Source organism: Chiloscyllium punctatum, chromosome 38 (assembly GCF_047496795.1).
Source record: "Chiloscyllium punctatum isolate Juve2018m chromosome 38, sChiPun1.3, whole genome shotgun sequence".
In the NCBI taxonomy this organism is placed as follows: Eukaryota; Metazoa; Chordata; class Chondrichthyes; order Orectolobiformes; family Hemiscylliidae; genus Chiloscyllium; species Chiloscyllium punctatum.
Window position 1 is genome coordinate 30,697,538 of NC_092776.1, and position 12,370 is coordinate 30,709,907.

Consider the following 12,370-nt stretch of genomic DNA (forward strand, 5'->3'; position numbering starts at 1 on the left):
GATTTAGTCTCGCTGCCTTCTGAATGGTTTTAGTTCTGGTTGTGATGGCCTTTTTGTTTTAGTTTTGCCAGGACCAGATCTTTTTGTGTCCACAGTTTGATATTGTCAGTGGTGTCCAGTAAGTTTGAAACCAGAATGGAGGTCAGGCACCACGGGCATTGTATCTGCCAGGAGGAGGTGACTCAAGGCATCCGCATTTGTCACTTGGCCTCCTGGATGGTGTTCCAACTTGCAAATTTTTTAGATTAGATTAGATTACTTGCAGTGTGGAAACAGGCCCTTCAGCCCAACAAGTCCACACCGACTCTTCTTAGAGCAACCCACCCAGACCCATTCCCCTACATTTACCCCTTCACCTAACACTATGGACAATTTAGCATGGCCAATTCACCTAACCTGCACATTTTTAGACTATTGTAAACAGATTCATCTCTGGGTAGAGGAGACTGGTAGGATTAAAAAACATGTAAAAGGTTTAAATTATTGAATAGAAAGAAGATTATTAAGGAAAAACAAGTTTGAAAAACTGAAAGAAACATAAGAAAACATTATGTATATGAATCGGGAAACTTCCATTTCTAAGGGTAGTTTGAAAAAATAGGAACTGTTCTCTTTGAATAGAAGAAAGCTGAAGGAGATTTAATAGATGTTTCCAAAATCATGAGTGAGCTGGCTAAAATAGATAGGGAGAAGCTAATTTCCATTTGTAAAAGGAATGAGTATGAAGGAGAGATTTAAAATGATGTTCAAAAGAAGCAAGGAAGAAGTCAAGAAAACTTTTCACTCAGCGAGTAGTTAGGGTATAGTGCAGGCAGGTTCAGTTGAGGCATTCAAGAGGGCTAATAAATATTTGGATAGAAATAGCATGCAATACTACTCGGAAAAAATAGGTAATGATGCTCATTTGAAGAATGGGTACAGTTATAATGGACTGAACAGCCTCTTTCTGCACTATGAAAATTCTGTGAATCTGTGGAAAGTAGGTAAGTAAATTACACTAAAGCAAAGGTTTTTAAAATCTGAATCAGTGTGGATGAAGGACTGCAATTCCAGCTTAACTACAAGTGAAAACAATTCATAATAGCATTAAGCATGGTGGTATGAATGAAGTGTCGAGAGATGGGTAAGCTGTAAAGTAGACAAAAGACTTGCAGCTGAAGAGTGATTATCTGTCACTTCTGGAATGATATGTTGAGAGAAATGGTAAAGAGTCACTCAAATGTACGAGCAGTTTTCAGATCTGTGACTGATTAAGGTTTGTACATGGTTAAGAATTACTGAGGGAAAATATATGTGGTACAAAAGAAGAAACTGAGCTTTTGGAGGTAACATGAACAATGGGTAAGATGTACAAATTTTGTTTGAGATCAGAGCAGACAATGAGGCCAAGTAGGTGAACGGATGATGAAATATTAAGTGTGGGGCTATTAAAGTCAGGACCTGTCTGTTGGATTTGTGACTGACATGAAGGGAATGCAACTGTGAGGAACTGACAAAAATACAGATCTGACTTCCTTTGCTTTGCAGTATTTTCCATTATAGCAAATACAAAAATTAGCAAAAAATTTCAACTGAAGTGAAATGTAACCATAATTCTAATACTGACTTGTTTCTCAAATGTGATAACCAAATGTGCATCTATCACATACTGCAGATGACACAAAACCTAGAATAATTGTGAATTGTGTGCAGGATAATAATAGATTTCAGCAGGATACAGACAGATAGGTGCACAGGCCGATATGTTGATGGTGTGATTTAATGCAGAGAAATATGAATTGATACGTATCGGTAGAAAGAAAATAAAGGGTACTATTCTTAAGTGGTTTGGGGCAGAGGGACCTGAGGTGTAGCTGCACAAATTGTTGAAATTGGCAGGACAGGTTAGGAAAATGATTAATAATGTGTCTTGTGCTTGATAAAGAAGAAACATGGAACTGATTTTCAATATCAAGACAGATAGTACAAATCAGTTTTATTGAAAAGAACCTATAATACACAATGTCTGCTCTGGAAAAACAAACAAAATTTAACATAGTAATAGAACTCTCACTCATACAGACTTACGACAAAAAAAAGTGAAGAGAAAGTAGACAGGAAATCTGATGGAGGTATTCAAAATCATGAGGAGTCCAGACAAAATAGACAAGGCATAACTGTCCCATCAGTTGAAGAGTTTTGAACAGAGGATTTTGATTTAAGGTGATTGGCAAAAGAACCAAAGGAGGCATGAGGAAAAGCTTTTTATACACAGACCTGGAATATACTGTCTGATAATGCAGTCAAGAAGGCTTCAATCATGGGAACTCAAAAAGGAATTCAATAATTACCAGGAGATGAAAGAATTGCGAGTCTGTGTTGAAAAGGCAGGGTGGTAGGGACTAGGTTGCTCTTACAGAGAGCTGGCACAAAGATGAAAGCAATGTCTGCAGAAGTAAAGGTGTTTTGCTACAAAACACTTATTTTGTTTCAAGGCTGATGGGATTACTTACGACCAAAGCGAGTTTCTTCCTTGTGTTACAACACCAGTGAATTTAGTTAGTCTTCTGGCATCCACTTCAAACCACTGTGCATAATCATTCCTCCCAGCACACCAAGCTCCATCATAGAAGTCATCTTCAAAGATGCCAGCCTGTGGGTAGAAAAACCAGTTTCAAAACTGATAGTGCTGATTTGCTGGAATTCTATTAACTTCCAGAGTGTAAATAATAATGACAGATAATAACTTAAATTATATTTTGCCATTTAACTGCTAGAGATATAAAATCAGGGATCTCCTGCCAGCAACAGTTGATATAATAGCAATAAGATCATTAACCACATTTAATTATTCTGCAATAATTAGTTGCCTTTTAATTACATGAACATTCATAATTGATCTTTTTGAACAATTTTCCTTCCAAATGGAATTTTAATGATAAAATTGTATAACTTTGGGCAAGCAAATGAGGAGAGGAGACAGTTATACAGGTTGAACTGGTACAGATGGTCACTAGTCAGCTGTGAAACATGAGAGATGACTGACTGGGAAGTACAATGGAAGAGCTTGACCCAATTTAACAACTCGGCCTCGTTTAACTGCAACTTAGAGGTGGAACTGGGGCCTAGAAGCAGTTTGTTCTGTTTGGATACATGGACAAGGTTTAGTCGACAGTGACATGGGTCATCGGAGGGAGGGTGGGTTTTGGGAAATTGGGGAGCTTAAGCCAGTAGTACACCACACAGTTCATATTGTATCTGGACAGTATTACTGATACTCCTGCCTCCATAATAAGCCTTTTTTAAACATTTGCTTGGAGGACCTGTGTTTCTGATTTGACTGCAGCTGTTGAACAGACATTCTCCATGGTAGGCCATTAAAAAAAGATACTTTCGGTTCTTTCCTGTATAGTTTGACCTCAATTAAAATAAAGTAATGAGTCTCATGGCTATACTATTTTCAGCAGGTCCTTCACTTTCACTCTGATGCCTAATGCCAAAGCATCTCTGTATTGTCCATATGCTGGTGAACCAAGCTGTTACCGTCAGGTGAAGGACATCAGTGATGCTAGCTGTAACATGAACTTCTTGGCGCCAATGGTCCCTTTCACCGTTATGCTGCTGTATCCTGGGAGGATGCTGCTGTGTTCCTACACTCAGTGGGTGCAGGTATTTTACTGAGCTGGCTGTGAAGTCACAGGAGGGACAATAGTTTTATGAAAACAGATTTTATTTGTGATACCTTTTGTTCTGGATTCTGGTTTCAGAGTGACCACACTGATCAGCAGGAGGACAATGAGGACGGCATCGATGAGATCCTGCAGAGGTTAAGCATTTGATTTTCATTGTTGCCTCTGTGTGATCTCTCAATGATCCTTGGCCACTTGTCAAGGCATCCATGCCCAACTGTTCAGTGGTTCTCTCTGTCCATGAGATGGCTGTAGATATTCATTGTTCTTGCATCAGTCTATTTGATATTGATACAGAGGATTATCCTCACCACATTTCCATCTGATAGTCCACTGTTTATATTTGACGAGCAGGGCACACAGACTGGAATCCATGTGGTTCAGAAACAGGGGTTGACCTTCATAAAATCTCTAATCCCAATGAACTAATTCCACTCTCATCTCTTAATACCTCTGTCAGTTTGAAGGTAATGAATAAAAGGGCGCATAGAGAAAAAGGTACACCAAGAAAGGAGTCGCAGTGTATCAGAGTAGGACATTCACTTTGGCTGCACTGATCAGGCCCTGAGACTGCCTTTTGCAGTTCAAGAGAACTCTGTGATTGAAAGAAGTGATTTTCAGGCCTGAATTTTCATGACAATATATCAAAAATGGCAGAAAGGCACAGAAGTAGCAAGTCCCACCTCCAAACATGACATACCCAATTTTTATGAGGGTGGCAAGGGGCTGGGGTAGGATTTCTGCTTGGAGATTGCTGGCTATTAAATCAACAGGTGCCTCCATTAAACGTAGGATTTTATAATCCACAAGCGTGAGCGCTGAAATGTGCAGAGTAGATCAGGTAAAAACCAGGGTGATAATAAAAACAGGACATACTAGAAAACTCAATAAGTCTGCAGCATCTGTGGAGACAGAAACGGAGTGAACGGGGTAAGGAAAAGCCAGGGAACTATAGACCAGTGAGCCTATCATTGATGGTGGGCAATCTATTGGAAGGAATCCTGAGGGCCAGCATTTACATGTATTTGGAAAGGCAAGGACTGATTAGAGTTAGTCAGCATGGTTTTGTGCCTGGGAAATCATGTCTCACAAACTTGATTGAGTTTTTTGAAGAAGTAACAAAGGAGATTGATGAGGGTAGAGCGGTGGATGTGATCTATATGGGCTTCACTAAGGCTTTCCACCAAGGTTCCTCATGGGAGACTGGTTAGCAAGGTTAGATCTCTTGGAATACAAGGAGAACTAGCCATTTGGATACAGAACTGGCTCAAAGGTAGAAGACAGATGGTGGTGGTGGAGGGTTGCTTTTCAGACTGGAGGCCTGTGACCAGTGGAGTGTCACAAGGATCGGTGCTGGGTCTTCTACTGTTTGTCATTTATAGAAATGATTTGGATGTGAACAAAAGAGGTATAGTTGCTAAGTTTGTAAATGACATCATAATTGGAGGTGTAGTGGACAGTGAAGAAGGTTACTTCAGATTACAACGGGATCTTGATCAGATGGGCCAATGGGCTGAGGAGTGGCAGATGGAGTTTAGCGTGGATAAAGGTTTAGAGTTTAGAGGTGCTGCATTTTGGAAAAGCAAATCAGAGCAGGACTTATACACTTAATATAAGGTACTAGGGAATGTTGCTGAACAAAGAGACCTTGGAGTACAGGTTCATTGTTCCTTGACAGTAGAGTCACAAGTAGATAGGATAGTGAAGAAGGCATTTAGTATGCTTTCCTTTTTTGGTTATAGCATTGAGTATAGGACTTGAGAGGTCATGTTGTGATTATACAGGACATTGGTTAGGCCAGTTCTGAAATATTGCGTGCAATTCTGGTCTCCTTCCTATTGGAAGGATAGTGTGAAACTTGAAAGGGTTCAGACAAGATTTTCAAGGATGTTGCCAGAGTTGGAGGATTTGAGATATAGGGAGAGGCTGAATAGGCTGGGGCTGTTTTCCCTGGAGTGTTGGAGGCTGTGGGTGACCTTATAGAGGTTTTTCTAATCATTAGGGGCATGGATAGACAAGACCTTATCCCTGTGGTGGGGGAGTCCAGAACTAGAGGGTGGAGGTTCAGGCTGAGAAGGAAAAGATATAGAAAGGACCTAAGGGGCAACTTTTTCACGCAGAGGGTGGTGTGTGTATGGAATGAGCAGAGGAAGTAGTGGAGGCTGGTACAATTACAGCATTTAAAAGGCATCTGGATGGGTATATGAATAGTAAGGGTGTAAAGGGATATGGCTAAGTGCTGGCAAATGAGATTCGATTGGGTTGGGATGTCTGGTTGGCATGGACAAGTTGGACCGAGAACTCTGTTTCCATGTTGTGCATTTCTATTACTCTATGACTGTTCTTTAGAACTGGGAGCATCCCCTTCCATTCCCTGGTGATGTCTCTACAATTGCATGAACTCAGATTGTGAATTGGCTTTTCAAAAGTCAGAAGTCATAATATTTGCTGAATGCTCGCACACCATTCCTGACTCCTTAAAAGCTGAAGCAGTCCATGTCTAAATGCAGCAACACCTGGATAACATCCAGGAATGGGGTAAGTAAGTGTCATATACGTGTAATCCTCATCACACAAGAGACAGGAATTGACCAGCTCTAACAAGAGAAAACCTAACCATCTCCCCTTAACACTCCAAGGCCTTTCCATCTCTATATCCCCAATTATTAACAATCTTGGTGTTAGCATTGACCAGAAATGAAACTGGTCTATCTATAAAAATACCATAGAACAAAAGTAGGCCAAAGACTCCAGATTCTGCATTAAATAAATCATCTCCTGTCTCCTCACAGTCTGTCCACCATCTCGGAGGCACAAGTTAGTCATGTAATGAAATACTTTCCTTTTACCTGAAGAGATGAACTTCCAACCTCCTTCAAAAAGTCAACATCACACACAGCAAAGGAGTCCTTTGATCAGCACCTCACCAGAACATTCAACATTCACTTCCCTCATAATAATGCTGTGGCAGCAGTATGTACCATCTGTAAGATGGACTGCAATAATTCACCAACATTTTTCTTCCAACTTTGATAAGATGTGACCTTTACCATCTGAAGGACAAGGGCAGCAGGTATATGGGAACAGCATCACATGTAAATTCCCCTCCAAGTCATTCCAGTCCTGACTTAGAATGTATTGCCAAACCTTCACTGCCCTGGGAAAAATCCTGAAACTCCCTTCCTAAAGAGCATTGTGAGTGTCTCCATTTTGTGACAACATATCTATGTCCCAAAAACTGCAGTGGTTTAAGACGGCAGCTCACCACCACCATCACTTACATGCATTTAGGGATGGCAATAAATGATGACCGAGTCAGCGAAGCGCACATCTTACAAAGACATAAAAATGATTAAATTGTGATTTACAACAGGATCAGCAGACTGACCTCATGATGGGTGAATGTCAGAATCTACCTTAAATACAGCAACACCAAGACCATTAGTTCTTACTGTCCAAGATAATTAAGGTAAAACATGGAGTTTTTTTTTCACATAGTTATGCATGACTTCATCTTGTGCTATGATAGACTATTAACCAAATAGAATTTTGCAGTCTAAGCCCAAGGCAAGCTGTCTAATGGATTTGTCATTTATTATAATCTGTTCAAAATAACTTGAAAACAAGATTGAGTTCTGCTCAATTTTTATAGTCTCAATTGACATTAAAGTGTTTGACATGTAAAAAAAATGTTGTATACCTGCAGTTGCAGCATCATAATTTCTATGTTACCTCAAAGAAGGTGGCACACCCAATATATGTAACATTTTTGGAAAGTTTGTTTTATGGTATCCACACAAAGTTAACATTATTTGAAGTGATTATGCATGAAAAAGTACTTAGTGCACTGTTTCAGGAAAAAAGAACTTTAAAATGTTGGGTGTTTTATTTCTATTCAATAGATTCTTTGAATAGCTTTCAAGTTGCATTGCATCCTGATGTACATTTCACTGATCACTGCAGGGCAACTTTAAACTATAAGCAAACTTCCCAGCTTTTGTAGTGAAATTATTGAGCATTGTTGCTTCAAAGCAGAATATTTCTAATAGCCAAGATTCTTAATTAAGAATGACGTTAATCGGTCCAAATTAACTCTACGTAGCTAACAGAGGAAAAATGAATAGCTGTGTAAAAAATATTATGTTATACATTAATATGAGTGTGCCTTACTATATAATGTGTATTTAAGGGCAACTAGAGGTGGATCACAAATGGTGTCCTAGCCTGCAACACCCAAAAGCCCTCAATGATTTTTTTTATTACATTACTTACAAGAATACATATATATCCTAAGTATTTATTGTTATCAATATCAATATATGATCATTAATTTTAATAAATAAATTACTGAATTAGGTAAATATTATTTACATTATAAGTAAAAATATCAAACTGCTGGTGGATATAGAATTATAGAACCCCTACAGTGTAGAAGGAGGCCATTCAGTCTATTGAGTCCACATCGACCCACTGAAGAGCATCCCACCTGGACCCAGCCCCCTACCCTTTCCCCATAACCCCGCATTTCCCATGGCCAATCCACCTAGCCTGGAGACTGCGGGCCATTTAGCATGTTCAATCCACCTAACCTGAGTAACTTTGGACTGTAGGAGGAAGCCGAACCATCTGGAGGAAACCCACACAGACACAGGGAGAATGTGCAAACTCCACACAGATCGTCGCCTCAGGCTGTTATTACTATACTATATTACTATAGAGCAATGGAGATCTGGAACAGGCGATGTTTCATTCTTTCTCAGTACTATATGACACAAAAGTATCTTCAACAAAGGGATAGAGGGGAGCAAGGAAAATTATTGCCAAAAGAGGGAAAGCAAGAGAACAAAGGAAGTGAGATTTTGAGATGGCTGCTTGGATTATATCTTAATACGTAGGATTCATTTCTCTGAAATAGTGAGCAATTGCTCAACATCTGTGTATGAGATATAAGGAGGGACATTTTTTTAATAACATTTGGAAAAGAATTTTCACTTCAGCATTTCCAGCACAAACCTGCTGGCCTCGCATACTCATGAACTGTGCAATGCTTTCCCAACCATTTTGTTTATATGCCAATATCGTGAGATACTGATGGCCAATTTTCTGATATTTGTTTCCTGAGTACAATGCTCATTGGACACTGAGTTTTTGACTTGTATCGAACAAATATCTAACAAAAGGCCAATCCATTACTGAGAGTATTATTAGGCCTTTGGCCTAATTTTAGTTCAAGGCATGGTGTAAAGTGAACACTACTGATAGACAACAAAAAGGATATACAAAGGAAATGTAGAATGGGTTATGAATCCAATTTCACTTGTGTCAAAATTTACACTTACATATCAACTACACGATAAGCACCCTGTTTGATTTTGGAAAATCAGGTTAGATTTAGATTTTATTGCCACATGTACTCAAGTACAGAAGTACAGCAGAACACTGAAATATGCATAACGTCACCATGCATAGCGCCCTCTTAGGTACAAGGTATCTATGTATAAAAAAATGTCGGTACATGTAGGAAGAGAGAGAAGCAAAGTTTAAAAAGTTAAGCATTACAGACCTTCATAGAATAAGTAGAAAAAATATATAAAATAATAGTTAATATTCAAGTCCTTATTAATATAAACTAGATAAAGAAAGTGCTATGTATAATAGGTGACAGATTCATCATTCTCTACTTTGCAATCCCACCTAAGTTGAATTTCATTGCTTATAATAAATATTGCTATGGCTGTTCCCATTGTCACTTTAGCACAATATCTCATCAATTTTAAACTACTTTTTGTTTTATTCAACTGAGAAATAATGAGAGCTGCCAAGGTTAGTGTAGATCATTTTTTACCTTAACATTAGTGTCATGTCTGTAGCCAGTGTACACATAAATTATTTGATTCTCAAACAGAATCTGGTCAACAGAAGTGGTTTGATATACCGTTTAAGGTCTCAATAATGGTTGAAACATTTCTCTTAAAAAGGTAGTCTGCAGTGAGAACCAAACTAACAAGTGATTAATGAGACTCACTTCAAATGGACATTTTTAAAATTTAATACAAGAGAAATTCCAGCATTATTTTTCAGGAAGTTAGTGGTGCATGGAAAAACAACTAAATTGATTGCACCGATTGACATTTTTAAATAAGTTTTTGTTTACTTTTTGTCAATACAACAATTCTTTTAATTTCAAACAATGAATGCTCTATCATTTGCTTTAGCAGGCGATACAGTTAGATAATTATGAAATCCTTCCTCAGACAGAACTTGTGACCTTTAATATTATCAACACTGAACACACGATTTTGCATAATTTCCTAAAACACAGAAATGATGGGTGGAATCATATCAGCCCTGCACAGGCAGCATGGAGACAGGACTGGGAGAAAAATGTGAAAACAGAACGTTGGGTCAATTCCCTGTCATGTTCCCATTTCCAGCTGAGCTAGTGTAGTTGGTGGGTTGATAGGCCAAATAAGAGTTCAACTGGAGGTAAATTATTGATGAATCCCTTCTACACTGCTGGCCATTCTTTGATTTTTAAACCTCAGAAGGCTTCAGAGAACACCTGGAATTTGAACCCACTAGTTGCGTTTCACATGCTAGCAACCCATCTGCTGTCTGTCATTAGATTAGATTAGATTCCCTACAGTGTGGAAACAGGCCCTTTGGCCCAACCAGTCCACACCGGCCCTCCGAAGAGTAACCCACCCAGACCCATTTCCCTCTGACTAATGCAAAGTAGTCACTAATGCACCGAACACGATGGGCAATTGAGCATGGCCAATTCACCTGACCTGCACATCTTTGTGACTGTGGGAGGAAACCAAAGGAAACGCATGCAGACACAGGGAGCATGTGCAAACTCCACACAGACGGTCTCACCCAAGGCTGGAATTGAACCTGGGACCCTGGTGCTATGAGGCAGCAGTGCTAACCACTGAGCCACCATGCCACCCTGAATTGGACACTGAACATAGAAGCAACCTTTTGATTGACTGACTCTCAAATTTCAATGCTGTGCCGTCAGGAATATCATTCAGGCTCTTGATTTAAACAACAGAAAAATGTTCAAAGTTGGTAAAATTCAATAGCAGAAGAACAACAACTTGCTCTATCATACTGGTTGACTAGTCAAGTGGAACCATCTACTTTAATTAATATTTTCTTCTACTTTCCACCCATTTTATATCCTTCTTTATCAAGTACCTGTATTTATTGGACTTCCAGTTCAAGACTATCCTAGATATAACATCACATGCTCTACTAACTATGTGTAACCCTTTAATTTCGTTTTCATTCTCCTGGTGAAAATTTGGAACATATGCCCACTTGTTACGAGCTGTCATCAATCAGGGTAACTGTCTTTTGTTAGTTAACTTCTCCAAATCTTTAGGAAAATTATTATTAGATTAAAGTTAGAAGGCCATTTTAATTTTTTAAAATATAATTAAGACCCTCACTGCAGTGGCTCTTGTAATGATTCCAAAAGACCTTTCAATAACAGAGGGCTCAGAATCCCAGATAGCATTCTAACTGTGGCCTAAAACCAGTATTTTATGCAGATTCAACATCGCATCCTTCTCTTCATGTGCAACACTGCTTTATGAAAACTCCAAAATCACATTTATCCTATCATTTTGGGTTTATTGGGCTCTTCCTTCTGCTAAAATTCTGCTTCTGGGGCTGTACAGTGGTTCAGTGGTTAGCATTGCTGCCTCACAGCACCAGGGTGCCAGGTTCGATTCCAGCCTGGGGCGACAATCTGTCTGGAGTTTGCACATTCTCCCCCTGTCTGTGTGGGTTTCCTCCAGGTGCTCCGGTTTCCTCCCACAGTCCAAAGATGTGCAGGTCAGGTGAATTGGCTATGCTAAATTGTCCATACTGTTAGGTGCATTAGTCAGAGGGAAATGGGTCTGAGTGGGCAACTCTTCGGAGGGTCGATGTGGACTAGTTGGGCCGAAGGGCCTGTTTCCACACTGTAGGAAATCTAATCTAAAATTGTGCAGAGAAATTCCAGCTTGTTGCTTTGTGAAGTATCTGCACTGAAGTGAGTATCCTGTCACCAAGTCACCCTTGATTCACTAGTGCACAGTACATTGACTGTGGCCACCCAGCTTGGAGTCGATTCGCAACTGAGGAGATTCTAATCTCCTGGTTACTTTTTTTTGAGGGTCCATTTCCAAAGTTGGGTGGAGGGGCATGGGGACATATTCACAGAGATGAGCTCAAGATGGTCCGTCTTTCCCCACACCTTCTGTCTGGCCAGATTCTCACCCGCTCCCTTCCCCACCAGAGGCTGTGGCACTAATAGCCTCCAGCTTAGACTGCGCTAACAGGGTTTTTGATTTGGTCTTAGGGGAGGGAGAGCAGATGCGGAAGTACTACCCACGGTTGCCAGTGTGGGCTGGGCAGCCTTCTGAGTGGGGTGGTTCTTCCTGATGTGCCCCAGCTCATGACAGAGCTTTGTAATGCTCAGGGTTGTTCATAGTCTATGCTCCCTATGTTTGCTACTAAGTAGTCATTGTGTGATTTCTAACACAGCAACAGTCAAATTCTGAGGAAGGGTCACTCGACCTAAAACATTAACTCTGATTTTTTCTCCACGCATGCTGCAGACCTGCTGAGCTTTTCCAGCAATTTCTGATTTTATTTATCTATTTCAATTCCAATTTCCAATCTTGTCACCTTTACCTGGTCCATCTCCC

The 12,370-nt window shown here is 39.8% G+C and overlaps 1 protein-coding gene across 2 annotated transcripts in view; it reads right to left on the reverse strand.

Moving 5' to 3' along the window:
- Positions 1-12,370, reverse strand: part of cpxm2 (carboxypeptidase X (M14 family), member 2) — a 195,075-nt gene that overhangs the window by 122,939 nt on the left and 59,766 nt on the right. For both annotated transcript variants that reach the window (XM_072557521.1, XM_072557519.1), the window contains one exon: positions 2,493-2,632. In XM_072557521.1, coding sequence (XP_072413622.1) covers positions 2,493-2,632 — 140 coding nt within the window. The remainder of the gene's footprint in view (positions 1-2,492; positions 2,633-12,370) is intronic.